The 18,989-nt window shown below is 41.0% G+C and overlaps 1 protein-coding gene across 3 annotated transcripts in view; it reads left to right on the forward strand.

The window, feature by feature from the left end:
- The window catches only part of LOC126249104 (cGMP-dependent protein kinase, isozyme 1-like), a 382,876-nt gene that overhangs the window by 317,814 nt on the left and 46,073 nt on the right, over positions 1 to 18,989 (forward strand). For all 3 annotated transcript variants that reach the window (XM_049950773.1, XM_049950765.1, XM_049950758.1), the window contains exons 14-15: positions 8,746 to 8,812; positions 10,525 to 10,657. In XM_049950773.1, the coding sequence (XP_049806730.1) occupies positions 8,746 to 8,812; positions 10,525 to 10,620 (163 nt within the window). In that variant the 3' untranslated portion in view covers positions 10,621 to 10,657. The remainder of the gene's footprint in view (positions 1 to 8,745; positions 8,813 to 10,524; positions 10,658 to 18,989) is intronic.

Raw genomic sequence — 18,989 nt, forward strand, 5'->3', positions numbered from 1 at the left:
ACAGGTTACGAAGGTTAGGTGGATGGCGGAAAGACACTCTTGGTGGAGTGGGGAGGATTTCATGAAGGATGGATCTCATTTCAGGGCAGGATTTGAGGAAGTCGTATCCCTGCTGGAGAGCCACATTCAGAGTCTGGTCCAGTCCCGGAAAGTATCCTGTCACAAGTGGGGCACTTTTGTGGTTCTTCTGTGGGGGATTCTGGGTTCGAGGGGATGAGGAAGTGGCTCTGGTTATTTGCTTCTGTACCAGGTCGGGAGGGTAGTTGCGAGATGCGAAAGCTGTTGTCAGGTTGTTGGTGTAATGGTTCAGGGATTCCGGACTGGAGCAGATTCGTTTGCCACGAAGACCTAGGCTGTAGGGAAGGGACCGTTTGATGTGGAATGGGTGGCAGCTGTCATAATGCAGGTACTGTTGCTTGTTGGTGGGTTTGATGTGGACGGACGTGTGAAGCTGGCCATTGGACAGGTGGAGGTCAATGTCAAGGAAAGTGGCATGGGATTTGGAGTAGGACCAGGTGAAACTGATGGAACCAAAGGAGTTGAGGTTGGAGAGGAAATTCTGAAGTTCTTCTTCACTGTGAGTCCAGATCATGAAGATGTCATCAATAAACCTGTACCAAACTTTGGGTTGGCAGGCCTGGGTAACCAAGAAGGCTTCCTCTAAGCGACCCATGAATAGGTTGGCATACGAGGGGGCCATCCTGGTACCCATGGCTGTTCCCTTTAATTGTTGGTACGTCTGGCCTTCAAAAGTGAAGAAGTTGTGGGTCAGGATGAAGCTGGCTAAGGTGATGAGGAAAGAGGTTTTAGGTAGAGCGGCAGGTGATCGGCGTGAAAGGAAGTGCTCCATCGCAGCGAGGCCCTGGACGTGCGGAATATTTGTGTATAAGGAAGTGGCATCAATGGTTACAAGGATGGTTTCCGGGGGTAACAGATTGGGTAAGGATTCCAGGCATTCGAGAAAGTGGTTGGTGTCTTTGATGAAGGATGGGAGACTGCATGTAATGGGTTGAAGGTGTTGATCTACGTAGGCAGAGATCCGTTGTGTGGGGGCTTGGTAACCAGCTACAATGGGGCGGCCGGGATGATTGGGTTTGTGGATTTTAGGAAGAAGGTAGAAGGTAGGGGTGCGGGGTGTCGGTGGGGTCAGGAGGTTGATGGAGTCAGGTGAAAGGTTTTGCAGGAGGCCTAAGGTTCTGAGGATTCCTTGAAGCTCCGCCTGGACATCGGGAATGGGGTTACCTTGGCAAACTTTGTATGTGGTGTTGTCTGAAAGCTGACGCAGTCCCTCAGCCACATACTCCCGACGATCAAGTACCACGGTCGTGGAACCCTTGTCCGCCGGAAGAATGACGATGGATCGGTCAGCCTTCAGATCACGGATAGCCTGGGCTTCAGCAGTGGTGATGTTGGGAGTAGGATTAAGGTTTTTTTAAGAAGGATTGAGATGCAAGGCTGGAAGTCAGAAATTCCTGGAAGGTTTGGAGAGGGTGATTTTGAGGAAGAGGAGGTGGGTCCCGCTGCGATGGAGGACGGAACTGTTCCAGGCAGGGTTCAATCTGGATGGTTTCTTGGGGAGTTGGATCATTAGGAGTAGGATTAGGATCATTTTTCTTCATGGCAAAGTGATATTTCCAGCAGAGAGTACGAGTGTAGGACAGTAAATCTTTGACGAGGGCTGTTTGGTTGAATCTGGGAGTGGGGCTGAAGGTGAGGCCTTTGGATAGGACAGAGGTTTCGGATTGGGACTGATGGAAAGAAGGGTTGCAGCCAGAGATGGGAACTTTAAGTGTGAGAACTTTAGGGTTGCAGCCATCAGTCCCTATACCAGTTCCAAACTGAACAATCCATTGCCCTCACCCACCTAATCCTTCACCTACACATCAACTCAGCCAATGAACACACCCATCAACTCCTATCCTTAATAAAAGTCCTTAATCTTTCCTCTCCCACATCCACACCGGCTGTTCAGAGCATCCTCCTAAGGCCAACCGTAAATTAGAACAGCATGCCACCCTCCACCTCAAAAAACTATCCAATCTCCTGGTTTCCCACCTCCGGAAAGGCAACTCACTCACCCTTCACAACCTTTCCAGCAAACCTCAACCTCCTCTCATTGCACACCAACCCAGTCTCTCCCATCTACTCAATCTCCCACTTCCAGCTCCACTCCCTCCAAAACCTCAAAATTCTAATCAACACAACCTGGAACCACAACACCCTAATTCAGTAGTTAACCTTTCCTCCAAACCTCTCTCCCAATCCGAAACCTCTGTCCTATCCAAAGGCCTCACCTTCAGCCCCACTCCCAGATTCAACCAAACAGCCCTCGTCAAAGATTTACTGTCCTACACTCGTACTCTCTGCAGGAAATATCACTTTACCATGAAGAAAAATGATCCTAATCCTACTCCTAATGATCCAACTCCCCAAGACACTATCCAAATTGAACCCTGCCTGGAACAGTTCCGTCCTCCATCGCAGCGGGACCCACCTCCTCTTCCTCAAAATCACCCTCTCCAAACCTTCCAGGAATTTCTGACTTCCAGCCTTGCATCTCAATCCTTCTTAAAAAACCTTAATCCTACTCCCAACATCACCACTGCTGAAGCCCAGGCTATCCGTGATCTGAAGGCTGACCGATCCATCGTCATTCTTCCGGCGGACAAGGGTTCCACGACCGTGGTACTTGATCGTCGGGAGTATGTGGCTGAGGGACTGCGTCAGCTTTCAGACAACACCACATACAAAGTTTGCCAAGGTAACCCCATTCCCGATGTCCAGGCGGAGCTTCAAGGAATCCTCAGAACCTTAGGCCTCCTGCAAAACCTTTCACCTGACTCCATCAACCTCCTGACCCCACCGACACCCCGCACCCCTACCTTCTACCTTCTTCCTAAAATCCACAAACCCAATCATCCCGGCCGCCCCATTGTAGCTGGTTACCAAGCCCCCACACAACGGATCTCTGCCTACGTAGATCAACACCTTCAACCCATTACATGCAGTCTCCCATCCTTCATCAAAGACACCAACCACTTTCTCGAATGCCTGGAATCCTTACCCAATCTGTTACCCCCGGAAACCATCCTTGTAACCATTGATGCCACTTCCTTATACACAAATATTCCACATGTCCAGGGCCTTGCTGCGATGGAGCACTTCCTTTCACGCTGATCACCTGCCACCCTACCTAAAACCTCTTTCCTCATCACCTTAGCCAGCTTCATCCTGACCCACAACTTCTTCACTTTTGAAGGCTATACATACCAACAATTAAAGGGAACAGCCATGGGTACCAGAATGGCCCCCTCGTATGCCAACCTATTCATGGGTCGCTTAGAGGAAGCCTTCTTGGTTACCCAGGCCTGCCAACCCAAAGTTTGGTACAGGTTTATTGATGACATCTTCATGATCTGGACTCACAGTGAAGAAGAACTTCAGAATTTCCTCTCCAACCTCAACTCCTTTGGTTCCATCAGATTCACCTGGTCCTACTCCAAATCCCATGCCACTTTCCTTGACGTTGACCTCCACCTGTCCAATGGCCAGCTTCACACGTCCGTCCACATCAAACCCACCAACAAGCAACAGTACCTGCATTATGACAGCTGCCACCCATTCCACATCAAACGGTCCCTTCCCTACAGCCTAGGTCTTCATGGAAAACGAATCTGCTCCAGTCCAGAACCCCTGAACCATTACACCAATAACCTGACAACAGCTTTCACATCTCGCAACTACCCTCCCGACCTGGTACAGAAGCAAATAACCAGAGCCACTTCCTCATCCCCTCGAACCCAGAATCCCCCACAGAAGAACCACAAAAGTGCCCCACTTGTGACAGGATACTTTCCGGGACTGGACCAGACTCTGAATGTGGCTCTCCAGCAGGGATACGACTTCCTCAAATCCTGCCCTGAAATGAGATCTATCCTTCATGAAATCCTCCCCACTCCACCAAGAGTGTCTTTCCGCCGTCCACCTAACCTTCGTAACCTGTTAGTTCATCCCTATGAAATCCCCAAACCACCTTCCCTAACCTCTGGCTCCTATCCTTGTAACCGCCCCCAGTGTAAAACCTGTCCCATGCACCCTCCCACCACCACCTACTCCAGTCCTGTAACCCGGAAGGTGTACACGATCAAAGGCAGAGCCACATGTGAAAGTACCCACGTGATTTACCAACTGACCTGCCTACACTGTGATGCATTCTATGTGGGAATGACCAGCAACAAACTGTCCATTCACATGAATGGACACAGGCAGACAGTGTTTGTTGGTAATGAGGATCACCCTGTGGCTAAACATGCCTTGGTGCGCGGCCAGCACATCTTGGCACAGTGTTACACCGTCCGGGTTATCTGGATACTTCCCACCAACACCAACCCATCCGAACTCCGGAGATGGGAACTTGCTCTTCAATATATCCTCTCTTCCCGTTACCCACCAGGCCTCAATCTCCGCTAATTTCAAGTTGCCGCCACTCATACCTCACCTGTCATTCAACATCATATTTGCCTCTTCACTTCCGCCTCGACTGACATCTCTGCCCAAACTCTTTGTCTTTAAATATGTCTGCTTGGTCTGTATATGTGTGGATGGATATGTGTGTGTGTGCGAGTGTATACCTGTCCTTTTTCCCCCTAAGGTAAGTCTTTCCGCTCCCGGGATTGGAATGACTCCTTACCCTCTCCCTTAAAACCCACATCCTTTCGTCTTTCCCTCTCCTTCCCCTCTTTCCTGATGAGGCAACAGTTTGTTGCGAAAGCTTGAATTTTGTGTGTGTGTTTGTGTTTGTTTGTGTGTCTATCGACCTGCCAGCGCTTTCGTTCGGTAAGTCACATCATCTTTGTTTTTAGATATATTTTTCCCTCATGGAATGTTTCCCTCTATTATATGGTAATTGTTTGTTTGACATCGTCTAAAGTGTTTAAAAAACTGGCGCCAATTTCTAGGTGTATTGCAATTTCAGGAATCAATAAACAATAATCTTAAAAACATTCACTAAACAATGTCTTGGGCACACTATATTAGCCTAAAATTGTGAGGTCCTCCCAGTCCAGAAGCTAGACTAGACACAGACTGAGTGAATTTCCCGCTATTTCCTCCGAGCCGTCATTTTGGATTGTGGCACAGGAGGATGGGGTGAGGAGGGGGGGGGGGGGTCAACAGGGCTTCCTGGTGATGGTATTGTGAACTAGGTCAGTTGGCCTTCAGACCTCAAGGTGAACACACTGGATGGAGCTACTGTCTAGTACTCAATCAACAGCAATTCAAATAGTTTAAATAAACAATATACCACACAGGGGGAGGGGGAGGGGTAGAGTTAGTTTATTGGAGGTGGCCCAAAGTTTGAACTTCCCACCATGATGTCAGCATGACATTGCCACATCTATGGCTGCCATCTTGAATCCATCATCTTGAATAAATTTGGCAACAATGCAGAGTGGAGTGGCACTCTCTTTGCTCTAGTAAGGCAATGACAATGTCACCCCACTCTTAAACTATTGGAAGATTTATTCAAGATGATGGATCCAAGATGGCAGCGATAGATATGACAATGTCATGCTGACATCATGGTGGGAAGTTCAAACTATGGGCCACCTCCAATAATCTAACTCTACCCCTCCCCCTACTCCCTCCCTTCTTCCCTCCACCATCTGGGGATTGCCAGGAAAAGGACTCAGTCTGTGCTTTGCTGGCAGCTAGGATGGACATAAGTCTTTATTTTGTATGCAGTATGGTATGTTGTTCATTTAAACAATTTGAATTGCCATTGATCGAGCAGTAGACAGGAGCTCCATCCCATGTGTTCACCTTGAGGTTGGGAGGCCAGCTGACTTAGTTCATAACACCACCACCACCAGAGGGTGCTGTTGGTCCTCGCTCTCCCCTCTCCCCTTCCCCTCGCCTTCCCCTCCCCTCCCATGACATGATCCAAGATGGTGGCCTGGGGAACATATGGTGAGAAATTTGCTCAGTCTGTGCTGAGCTCCCTGAGAGGATGAATGTGATTGTTTACTGTGTACTATGTGTTCAATGGATGAGATGTTTGTGCTGGAGAAGGAATAGTTTAACAGGTATATTAGCTGTAACCATACAACTGAGGACTATGTCCATAGCCACTTGCATGATACTTGAAAATCGATGATATTTTATGAATGTATGAAGAAGACAAATGCGTTGCATGAAATAATTAAGATGCAGCAAGATGGGGCTAAGTTACACTTCACAACTTATGATGATAAATGTGTGTGCTGTAACTATAGATCATCCAATAAAAGTCCAGTCAGTCTTCCAAAGTGCAAGAGGCAAGATATTACCCACTGTGGCACAACACTTATGGCACCGACACATGCTAAGCACTTCCTGTCATGCTGGAAATACCTGCAGCCTTCCTCCTCAGCCCTCGCACACAGAAGTCCAGGATGTTTGGTACTGAGTAGCAGTCCATGATGGTATGAACATGAAGGATTGTGTAATTATTACGCAACCTGAGAGATCGATTTTTTGGGGGACAAACTTTATGAGCGAAGCCCAGAAACTATCATAGGGGCAAACTATGGCAACATGTAATGTCTCATCCACTGTCACTTTTGCAGCCCTAAGTAGGTCCAGCAGTAGCCAACATGGTATGTGACACACCTGTGGACTGTTCCATTCTTAATGGCACACTGTGTGAATCATTCTTGTGGGCGAATGTTTGGAGACACAGTAGAGCTTAGGCAAGCAAGTGGCACAGTACTTATCTTTTTAGAGGTGAATGGAGGCAGTGCAGTGAACCTATATGTAGATGACAGTAGAGGTGCAGTATTAGCATGGTGTAGAAATGATGGCAAGAACTCACCATTGGATAGGTCTGGAACCAGGTGAAAGTGATGGAAAAAATCCATGCCAATAACTGGTTTTGATAAATCTGTGATTATAAATATCCAAGTGAAAACATTGTTGAAGTTGAGGTCTAGTGTGTGGATCCATGATCCGTAGACTTGGATTGTCATATCATTTGCTGCACAGAGTTGAACAGGTATGTAGGCTGGCATTCAACGTGTTGAAGGGGGCAGAAAAGTACTGACATCTGAGTCGTTGATGAGATGTAATTGGCCACTGATGTGGTCACATACAAACAATCTGTTTTTGTGAAAAAAGTGGGGTGGGTGCAGTCCAACCTCATCATTCTGGGTGTCTAGGCAGTCTGATGAACAGTGCATGAAGTTTTGGAAATTGCATGGTGGATTACAGTTGCAAGTGGAATAAGTATATTGTTCGTGGTACCAGGAAAAGTGATTCTTTGTGGGTGTGGCATGGTCAGCGGCGTCCTGCACAGGTGTGGGCACAACACAGTTGTTAGTGCTCTGCACAGGTGCAGGTGTGACATAGCTGGCAGTGCTGCACACAGGTGTGGATGGCAGGTGAGTGGGGGGTTTGTTGTTGCTGTGCATAGCTCCAGCTGAGCACAGGGACATCAGAATCAGCGAAAGTCAGGTGAAGTCAACTCAGCTCGTTGTAGCTGGGATGTCAGTTGTGCAGCCATCGTAGTTGCAAGTCATGCTCACCATCAATGTTGTTGACATTAGTTATATGTTGTCTATGCTGTATGGTAGAATGTATTCGGTCAGCGAGTTCAAGGCATGCCTCCAAAGGTCGTGCTCATGGGCAACCATAGGCAGTTGGACTTGTGAGAGGAAGCTTCACAAACCACAAGGTGGATAAGGTGTGATCAGGCATGAGGTGGAGATCAGTCTGTGTGCCATAATTGTGATGGAGTCTTGCTCCTTAAAACTTTGTTATAAATAATGTGAGGAATTGTTCCAGGGACGAGGTGAGGAAGTGGTGGAGTAGAGCAGTTTTCATAGTCTCATATTTGTTGTCTATCGAGTGGGAAGGTGATATCACTTGTCATCTTCATGTTCCCACATCTAGCTAAGCAGAGTGATGAATTTTGTACCATCACTGATGACATCACTTGAATCAAAAATGTTGTCTACAATGTCAAATTTGGTTGTTGTATTCAAAAAGGAGGTAGCTTGAGATGTGCTCTGTTTCTGATTGTTTGCCAAGGCAATGTTCATAATGGAAGAACAGCTGAGCAAGTGCCATGACCGAGATGAAGTGCAGTAGGCAATGCATCTGGCTGCATGAAGTCTGGAGTGATCAGATTCAGCATTGCATGATTGATAGCTCTTTGAAAGTAAGTAGTCATGAATCCAACCAGTTGGATTCCTGTGGCTTGGGAGTAGCCCAGTTTCTGCATGAACAGGATCCTCTGCGAGATCTCATAGTACATTGTGTGCTATATAAACTGCTTGCCATTGTTGGACACTGTAATAGCACTTTTCAGAGGAGTGTCACTTTCACTTTTTATCACACAATATGCATGCAGGGTGTTATCCATAGCATCTGATGCCATGGCACAAGAATTGCTGTCCAATGGCATAATTCTGTGGTACAGTAAGAGCATGATGACAGCATTGTGGTTGCACAGTAGTTGGAAATGTTCAAATTATAAGTGAACATGGTCATCGGAAGTGTAATGCAGTGGTGTATAGCACAATATAGCACAATTTTATGAACAAAAGTAGCGTACACTTCAGAGGCATCCAAACTCAACTGTCATAAGGCAAACACCAGTCAGAGAATTTAGTGTGAGGTAACAGTTGACCACCAGTGACAATGTTTGTAGACACTGTGTTCCTACAATAACAATGTAATTTTTTTTTTTTTTTTTTTTGTTTCTTTCAGATGGTTTCATGGATTTGACTGGGAAGCACTAAGGAAAGGGACAATGAGAGCTCCAATCATACCAGTGGTAAATATAAGCACAACTTTTCTGGCAGGTTTAAATTACCTCTGCATCAGTTTAAATATTTGTAGGGTTCCAACAGTTTTAAAATACCATCACACAACATCCAGTGTTTGAACATAGTGATAAGACTAATAGTCATGTTTTTATTTGTTCCTGGTTCCAGTTTTGAAGCTGTGAATGAATAGCAATGTTCCATTACTTAGTAGTGACTTCTATTCTTTATATTATAACACTGTCATGATTATATGTATGAATAAAGAAGGTTTTTCCTTATTTTTGGTGATATTTTACTAAAAGTGCTCTAATCATTTGACTTTTGTATTACTGTAGAACTTTAGTTCAGATACCATAGTATACCAAGAGAAAATAAAATTACTTTCTTTACAAAATTATTACTACAGGATTGCTGCAAGGTTTTGTCCAGCATCCTTTTCTTTTTCTTACATACATGAATGATTACCTAGTTCTTTGCCCTACAAGACAGTAATGTATTCCAACAATATGACTCTCACAAGGAATGATCCTATCATAGACAAAGTGAGAAGAAAAAGACATTGTCTACAAAAAATGAACTAATGCAAAATAAAAGCTAAAACTGAAATAATATTTTTCTTCCGCCAAACTAAGTGAAAAGTGTATGAATGTGTCAGATTACTAGAAATTATTTAGACCCATTGAAGTGGGATGGAAGCAAAGACCAATTGTCCATTAAACTATCATGTGTGATTTACTATGTGAATTAAAATTTTGTGGCAGCAAGTAACACTTCAGGCTTCATATTTTTTTCTTTTACATACTCACTTAACTTGTGGAAGTAGTCACACTAGCCATATTTAAAATAACTAAAAATATTAACTCTGTACTTTCCTCTATACTTAAAGCCTGTCTCCTCTCAATAAAAAAGAGCCGATACTTTAACATACAGAGGCTATATTTAGAAATATGGAACAATGAATAGAAATAACATAAACTTAGAATGTACTGGATTAAATAAGTCCAAAAATAGTCTCAAATATACTGGCAAAAAACTGTATAATAAACTACGTCTGGGAGTGAGAGATATACCACAAACTCCTTGGAGAAATATCTACTGAATCTATTAATCAACTGCTATGTTTACAAAGCACAAGAATTCTTTAACAGAGCACTATTGTAAACCATACATTTAACTGTCAACATAAAATATAAATATAATGTATAATTTTTAATGGAAATTTGTATTATTGTATACATATAAAACATGCAGCATGTCCATAATCAGTCATGGATGAACAACTGAATGAAAATGAATGAAAATATAAAGTACGGGGCAATACAATGAGTTAGGTACTTCTTGGGTTTCTTGAAACTAGAGATCACTTTTTTGAGAAAAAAGTGGTTAAAGAGAAAGGCAATAAAATGTATGTTCAAGTACAGGATGAGTCACAAACTGTGGCAAAGCATACTTTCATTATATAATATTCATTCTCCTAAGTAACTTAATTTTTGTCACGTATGCTCCAGCATCCATTTTCTTGATTATTGTTCCTTTTTACCATAACTCACAAACAAGTAATCTCAAGTTCTATGTACTCAGAACAATATAACTTCCTTTAAGATAAATCCACTCTGGTATAAAATCCATAGATAAGTATCTGCCCACCTTTGACATAATCTCATTTGGTTTTCAGCATGGCTTGGTGTGAGAAATACATTTTTGAATATTAATGTTTCAGATTAAAGGACCCACTGATACATCCAATTTTGATAAGTACCCTAAGACAAAAGACAATGCTCCTGATGAATTTTCTGGTTGGGACAAAGATTTCTAGGAAAATAACACAACGATGACTATGTGCAGTTCAAGAAGTGAGTATTTATTATATACAGTATATTTCCGTTATATTTGTGGATTTTAACATAAATTAAATGTTGAACTTTTTCACGGTTTTGTTTAATATCATTAAAATTACTAAGAGACAGAAAGGCTCACTAGCACTTATCTTCGGTAAGTCCAGCTTCTGATATTGTCAATAAGACACTTCAAGTAGAAAATAATTCCCCTAGCTTTCACAATTATTTATTTTTTCATCAGAGAATAAAGAGAGATTATTGTAGAAGATATTCTGACCCTAGGTTAAGAGAGATCTGCTTGTTGTAAGGAGGATGGAAGCCCAACATGAAGTCAAAGGTATTAGAGAGGCTTGGAGGATGAAATTAGTACATTATTAAGAGCACTGTGGTAGCTTCAGTTCAGAGACAACAAAAACAATGAACTGAGAAGAAGGCTTGCTTCAAACAAGCAGAGAAAATAAAAAGTGGAAAATAATATTAAATAAGAAACACTTTATAAAGTTCTGTAAAATTATATTTATTTGGTCACAAACAAACTTTCAGCTACTTAGACCATTTTCAGGTAACAACTGAATGTCACAAACATAGATAAAATTGTGTGTAACTTACACAGATAGTAAACAATGGAAACTCCAGTTTGGAATGTGAACAATGTAGGGAAAGACAGATTGATATTTACCATAAAAATGACATGTTAAGTTGCAGAAAGGCACAATTAAAAGACCTAAGCTTTTGGCCACAGCCTTAATCATAAATACAAAGAGAAATGCACACCATTCACTCACACAATCAGGCACACCTCACACAGACATGACCACCAACTTGGACCAGAATGACATTGTGGTCTAAGCTGCTGGAGTTGGCAGTCGTGTACATGAAGGGCACTTGCTTGTGTGAATGAATTGTGTGTGTTTCTCTTTCTTTTTCTGATGAAGACAGTGGCTAAAAGTGTATGAGTAAGTGTCTTTTAATTGTGCCCATCTGCAACTTGACATGTCATCTTCATGGCAAGTAGCAATCTATCTTTTCCTACATTGTTTACACAGATATTACATACACAGAAGATACAAAAATGACATGTAGAGTGTCTACATAGGAAAACATATTTTTGTTATGCAGAAATAGTTACATTAGCTAAACAAGGAAACATAGCTCTGTATGTGAAGGTATATTTACGGCTGATGAAAATTAAAGTGAATTTGTGACTAAAATTTAATTTAACAGAGGAGAAAAGGGAAATTGGCATTGGTCATTTAATACCAAGCTGGCATTCTGTGTTTGTTGATTTCCAGTAGAGCCATCTTTCTGCCATTATTAACAGAATGCAAAACTTTACATTCTACATCATATGAGCAGTTTACTGTTAAAAGATGATCAGCAGAGGTTAAATCTTTCTTTTTTATTCCCAGCTTCTCTCATGTTTGGATAACATAATTATCATAGCTCTGCCTCACAACTTGAGACCTATATTTTGTAATATCGATAGCATATGAAAATTTTTATTCAGTAATAAGGACAAACTAAAATCACATGCATTCATCGTGGAAAAATATATATTGGTCTTTCAACTGAAAATGGCTCATATGATGTCTTCTTCTTTCTTGGCTCTACAGCTCATGATGAGTCTTGGCCTCCTCTACAATTTCCTTCCATCTCTCTCGGTCCTTTGGCAATACTCTCCAGTTTCTATAGCCCATCTTCCTAAGATCTTCGATTACTCCATCTTCCCATCTGGCTCTTGGTCGACCACGTCCTCTCTGCCCTCCTGGCTTTCCTTGTAATATTCTTTTTGGTACTTCTGTATCACTCATGTGAGCCACATGTCCCACTCACCTCAGTCTGGATGATTTCACTATCCTTTGTAGTGGTTAATAAAAAAAGAAAAGAGAGAAGAAAAGAAAAAGTTGAAAATGTGGGAAGAAATCGTAAGTGAAAATGGGTTTTTTAAAATCGTTAATGACCGGAAAAGCTATTGTTGGGGTGGTCCTTGTGGCGTTTTTGAGCAAAAGTTAAACCAATTTCCACTACAAAAATTATTGAAAAGAAACAGAGAATAACAAAATGTAACTGACAGGGGGAAGTGGCTTAGATAAGAGTTCATCCTTTACCAGGTTAACTTGTCTTCTTTCGTGCGGTGTCCAGGTCTTCAAAAATCTTCTTCATTTCTGCGAAATCTTGCAATCGTCCAGGAATCACTAATTTATACCAATTAAAATCATCTTGATACTGTATGCAATTTAATTTACTTTGCTACTTCCATCCTCCGAATTTCTTAACAACTTCCACAATATGTCTACACATTAAAATCAGATCAAGACTAGCTAATAAGTTTTTTTTTTATGTCTTCATCAGATCACGTCTGCCTTAAGCTTCGGCTATCAAGAGACAATCAAGAAACGGATAGAAAACAAAAAAGGTGTTACAATTTTAGTATTTTCTCTGCCATTGAGCGCTCACCGCTGCGACAGGATATTTTTTATCTGAGGGAACGAGTGTAGTGCGGTGAAATTCAAAGTCCCGCTACACTTTATGATGGGTTGGTCTTTGTATATGGTATACAACTCATGGTTGTATCTCCTCCTCCATCTTCCTCTTTCACAGATTGGGCCGATAATTCATCTAAGTACCTTTCTTTTAAATGCATCCAGTGTTTCAATATCTTTAGCTGTTAATGTCCAGGCTTCAGAGGCATATGTAAGCACTGGTCGTATAAGTGATTTATACATAGTTAATTTCGTGGTAGGAGTCAGGAGCCTTGAGGATAGAAGTCTTGTTAGGGCAAAATAGGCTCTGTTGGCCAGTATTAATCTCTGCTTAATTTCAAAGGAGGTATCATTTAGATGTGTAACTGTCGAGCCCAGATACTTGAAATGTTCAACTCTCTCAAATGTATAATTGCCCATTGTTATTACATGTGGCATATTTTCTCTAAGTGCTTTTCCAGCTGCCATATATATATATATATATATATATATATATATATATATATATATATATATATATATATATATATATATATATATATATATAAAAAAGCGCTGGCAGGTCGATAGACACACAAACAAACACAAATATACACACAAAATTCAAGCTTTCGCAACAAACTGTTGCCTCATCAGGAAAGAGGGAAGGAGAGGGAAAGACGAAAGGATGTGGGTTTTAAGGGAGAGGGTAAGGAGTCATTCCAATCCCGGGAGCGGAAAGACTTACCTTAGGGGGAAAAAAGGACAGGTATACACTCGCACACACACACATATCCATCCACACATACAGACACAAGCAGACATATTTAAATATGTCTGCTTGTGTCTGTATGTGTGGATGGATATGTGTGTGTGTGCGAGTGTATACCTGTCCTTTTTTCCCCCTAAGGTAAGTCTTTCCGCTCCCGGGATTGGAATGACTCCTTACCCTCTCCCTTAAAACCCACATCCTTTCGTCTTTCCCTCTCCTTCCCTCTTTCCTGATGAGGCAACAGTTTTTTGCGAAAGCTTGAATTTTGTGTGTATATTTGTGTTTGTTTGTGTGTCTATCAACCTGCCAGCGCTTTTGTTTGGTAAGTCTCATCATCTTTCTTTTTAGATATATTTTTTCCACGTGGAATGTTTCCCTCTGTTTTATATATATATATATATATATATCTGTCCTTTTTTCCCCCTAAGGTAAGTCTTTCCGCTCCCGGGATTGGAATGACTCCTTACCCCTCCCTTAAAACCCACATCCTTTCGTCTTTCCCTCTCCTTCCCTCTTTCCTGATGAGGCAACAGTTTGTTGCGAAAGCTTGAATTTTGTGTGTATATTTGTGTTTGTTTGTGTGTCTATCGACCTGCCAGCGCTTTTGTTTGGTAAGTCTCATCATCTTTCTTTTTAGATATATATATATATATATATTTTCCATTAATAATTAACCCCATGTTCCTGCTGGTCTGTTCAAGAGCTGTAAATGTCTCCTCCATTGCTTTTTGGGTTCTTGCTATTATATCTATGTCATCTGCGTAGGCCAGTATCTGCACCAATTTATAGAAGATCGTTCCTCTGTTCAGAAGGTTTGCGTTTCTCATCACCTTCTCCAGGGCAGCATTAAAGAGAAGGCATGCCAATGCATGCCCTTGTCGCACTCCATTTTTAATACTCAATGTGTTGGACAATTTTCCTCCCATTCTTACACTACCTTGTGTTCCGCTCATTGTCATTCTCACCAGCCTTACCAACTTTCTAGATATACCCAATTCATCTAGAGCTTGATATAACTGCTCTCTATTTATGCTATCATAAGGTGCTATGAAATCTATAAAAAGGTGATGTCAATCCTGCGTCCAACCCCTACCAGGGGACGGGTAATTTTTAATCAGGGTTTTCTTCCCTTAACCTTTGGAGACCCAACTCCCAACTGCAAGGCAGCAGTTATTGTTTTCCTAGTTTTGGTCCGCCCCGGGTATTTTATTTCCCCAGTGTCCACAATATCTGGTGAAAATTCCCCAATCCGTCACTTGGGGAGGCGCCCGATGGGAGACTACCAACTCCACGCGGGCTCATATTATGTAGACTGTAAATTTTTACATCCTGTTAAGAAAAGCAGAAAGATAACCATACTGGAAATCAACAAACATATGACACAGAATGCCAGCTTAGTGTTAAATGCCAAACTCAGTTTCCTTTTTCTCCTTGTTAAATTAAGTTTTAATTACAAGTACTAGATTGAAATTGTAAATTCAAATTTATTTTTCATCAGTTATAAATTTATCTCCACATTTAAGGAGTGGTATTTGTTTCTGCATGACAAAAATATAATTATTTCCTAAGTAAATACTCTACATGTACATGCTTTTGTCTGCATTAGTAGCATTCAGTTTCAACCTAAAAGTGGCTTAAGAAGCCAAAAATTAGTTTGTGATGAAATAAATCTCATATTTCAGAACATTAGGAAGTGTTCTGCAATTAGTATCATTATTGTGTCACCCCTACTGTTGAGCACCAATGGAAAATTCATGTAATGTAAAAAGTGGAAAAGACAAATACAGTGAAGAAAAAGAAAAAAATTAGGAAAATAGGGAGAGAGGATTGAGAAGAGAGAGTGGGGAGGAGGGCAAGAATTAAAAATAAATAATTAAATAATGGAAATGTAAATATTTATTTATTTCAAGCTTTTGCAACCAACGGTTGCTTCATCAGGAAACAGGGAAGGAGAGGGAAAGATGAAAGGATGTGGGTTTTAAGAGAGAGGGTAAGGAGTCATTCCAATCCCGGGAGCGGAAAGACTTACCTTGGGGGAAAAAAGGACGGGTATACACTCGCACACACACACATATCCATCCGCACATACACAGACACAAGCAGACATTTGTAAAGGCAAAGAGTTTGCTTGTTTCTGTGTATATGCGGATGGATATGTGTGTGTGTGCAAGTGTATACCCGTCCCTTTTTCCCCCAAGGTAAGTCTTTCCGCTCCCATGATTGGAATGACTGCTTACCCTCTCCCTTAAAACCCACATCCTTTCATCTTTCCCTCTCCTTCCCTCTTTCCTGATGAAGCACCCGTTGGTTGCGAAAGCTTGAATTTTGTGTGTATGTTTGTGTTTATTTGTGTGTCTATCGGCCTGCCAGCACTTTCGTTTGGTAAGTCACATCATCTTTGTTTTTAGATATATTTTTCCCACGTGGAATGTTTCCCTCTATTATATTCATATATATTTATTTCCAAAGACTATAAGTATTATATTGTTAGTTGATTGTGTTTATTTGCAGTAGCAGGAAATTAAGGGCCTATCAGTCTCTATTTCATATCTTTTCTATTTGTCATCCACAGTTGTTTAGGTGCACAAAAAGGCAGCTCTCATCAATTACTTTTAGTGTCTTTGTTCTGATTACAATTTATACATCATTTTATGTTCAGTTTTACTTCATTGCATAACTCTATTTTACTTTAATGATAGCAATTTTGTAACCTCATTTAAAGACACAATCCATTATGTTCAACTGATCTTCCAATATCTTTGCCATATATGACAGAATTATAATATCATTGGCAAACCACAAAAATTAATTTCTTCTCTCTGAATTTTAATTCACTTTTTAAATCTCTCCTTGGTTTTTTTTTTACTACTTGCTCTACATAAAGACTGAATAACATCAGAGGTGGGATACAATGCCATCTCACTCCCTTCTCAACAACTGCTTTTATGTCATGAGCATGAATTCGTAACTGTAGGCTGCTTGTTGTACCAGCTATAAATAAAGTTTCACTCTGTGTACTTCACCCTCACTATCTTTAGAATTTCAAAGAATGATTACAGTCAACATCATTAACAGCTTTCTCGAAATCTACAAATTTAAAGGACAAAGGTTTGCCTTCCTTCTGTCAATCTTCTGCATTTCTCAGTAACATAAACAGATTTTCCTCAAGGTCAGCCTTTTTTTAATCTCCTGAAAATAATTCGTGTCTGTGTTTTGTTCAAAAATGGTTCAAATGGCTCTGAGCACTGTGGGACTTAACTTCTAAGGTCATCAGTCCCCTAGAACTTAGAACTACCTAAATCTAACTAATGTAAGGACATCACACACATCCATGCCTGAGGCAGGATTCGAACCTGCAACCATAGCAGTCGCGGTCATGCGGTTCCAGACTGTTGTGCCTTGAACCGCTTGGCCACACTGGCCAGCTGTGTTTTGTAACCATGAGTTATTAAATTGACTGTTCTGTACTATTCACATCTGCCAACACCTCCATTCTTTGGAATTAGTATTATTATACACCTATTGAACTCTTAGTATGTTTTGCATGTCTCATATATCTTGCATACTGGATAGAATAGTTTTGTCATGGTATAATACTATGTACAGTTTGCTGCTTTACCTCAGAGGATGTCTCCCATAATCGTAGACAAAATATCAGGGGAGAGTCTTATACATCGACCATGGCCTATCAGACTGGAAGTCTAAAGTTTGCCATGGTATGTTCTCCCAAGAATCTTAATAATTCTGAGACAATGTCATCTACTCCAGATGATTTGTTTTTGCCTAGGTCTTTCAGTTCTCTGTCAATTTCCTTTGAGTGTATCATACCCCCATCTCATTTTCATTTTATTCCTCTTCTCTTTACATAATATTGTCTTCAAATTTGTTCCCTTTGTGTAGACCTTCTACATATGCTCTGCACTTTTCAGTCTTCCCTTCTTTGATTAGTACTGGTTTGCCATCTGATCTCTTGATATTCATATGACCATTTCTCTTATCTATTAAGGTTTCTTTGACTCCCCCTTAGGTAGCATCCCTCTTTCTCATACTCACACATGCTTCAACACCTTTGTATTGCTCCTCTAGCCATACCGATTTGTGATTTTGCTCTTTATCACAATTTCATTTTTTAGAAGTCTGTATTCCCTTTTACCTTCATTGTTTGCTGCATTTTTAAGTTTTCTCCTATCATCAATTCAGTTTGTATTGCATGTGTTATCCAAGGATTTCATTTGAGTCTTGCCTTTTTGCATATTCAGTCCTCTGCTGCCCTCACTATTTCATCTCTTAAAACTATCTTTTCATTTTCTGTTGTGTTCCTTACTACAGTTTCTGTTAATTGTTGTATAACATTCCCTTTGGAACTCTTAACAGCATCTAGTAGTTCCATTTTCTGCAGGTCCAGTATCCTGAAATTCCTATGTGTATGATACTATTTCAATTTTAATAAGCAGTTCACAGCTGATAAATTATTTTCGAAGTTCACATCAACTCCTATAAGTGTTTTTCAGTTTGTAGTCTGATTTTGAAATTTATATCTTACTGTTACATAATGAATGTGAAACCTTCTGGTGTCTCCATGTTGAGTCGTAACCAAAGTATTTGCAATGATTAAATTGTGTCCTGTGAAAAATTCCTCCACATGGTTTCCCCTTCCATTGCTTTCGCACAGTCCATTTCCCTTACTATTATTATTTTTCTTTTTATCTGTACTGCCATATTCCACTCCATCACAAACAAATTTTTGAGTACCTTAAGACTCCAAATAATTTATTTTGTCTCTTCGTACATTCTTTCAATCTTTTCATCATCTGCAGATCTAGGAAACAATTTGTATGTATAAATAACAAAAAAGCGTATTCTTAACTGCTGCAAAATGTGTGTGTGTGTGTGTGAGAGAGAGAGAGAGAGAGAGAGGGGGGGGGGGGGGGGGGGGGCGGCATGCTCTGCCCTTCATGTTCCCCTGTGAGACAGTATTGTAGGCAGATGAGACTACACTGATTACTAAGAATATCAACCTGTTTGAATAACAAAAGAATACAGCAGTAGCATTAGATAGATGTACCAGCTAGTTTCAGGCTAATGCATTATGCAAAAATAATAGGAAAACAGG

This window comes from Schistocerca nitens, chromosome 1 (genome assembly GCF_023898315.1).
Source record: "Schistocerca nitens isolate TAMUIC-IGC-003100 chromosome 1, iqSchNite1.1, whole genome shotgun sequence".
Classification (NCBI taxonomy): Eukaryota; Metazoa; Arthropoda; class Insecta; order Orthoptera; family Acrididae; genus Schistocerca; species Schistocerca nitens.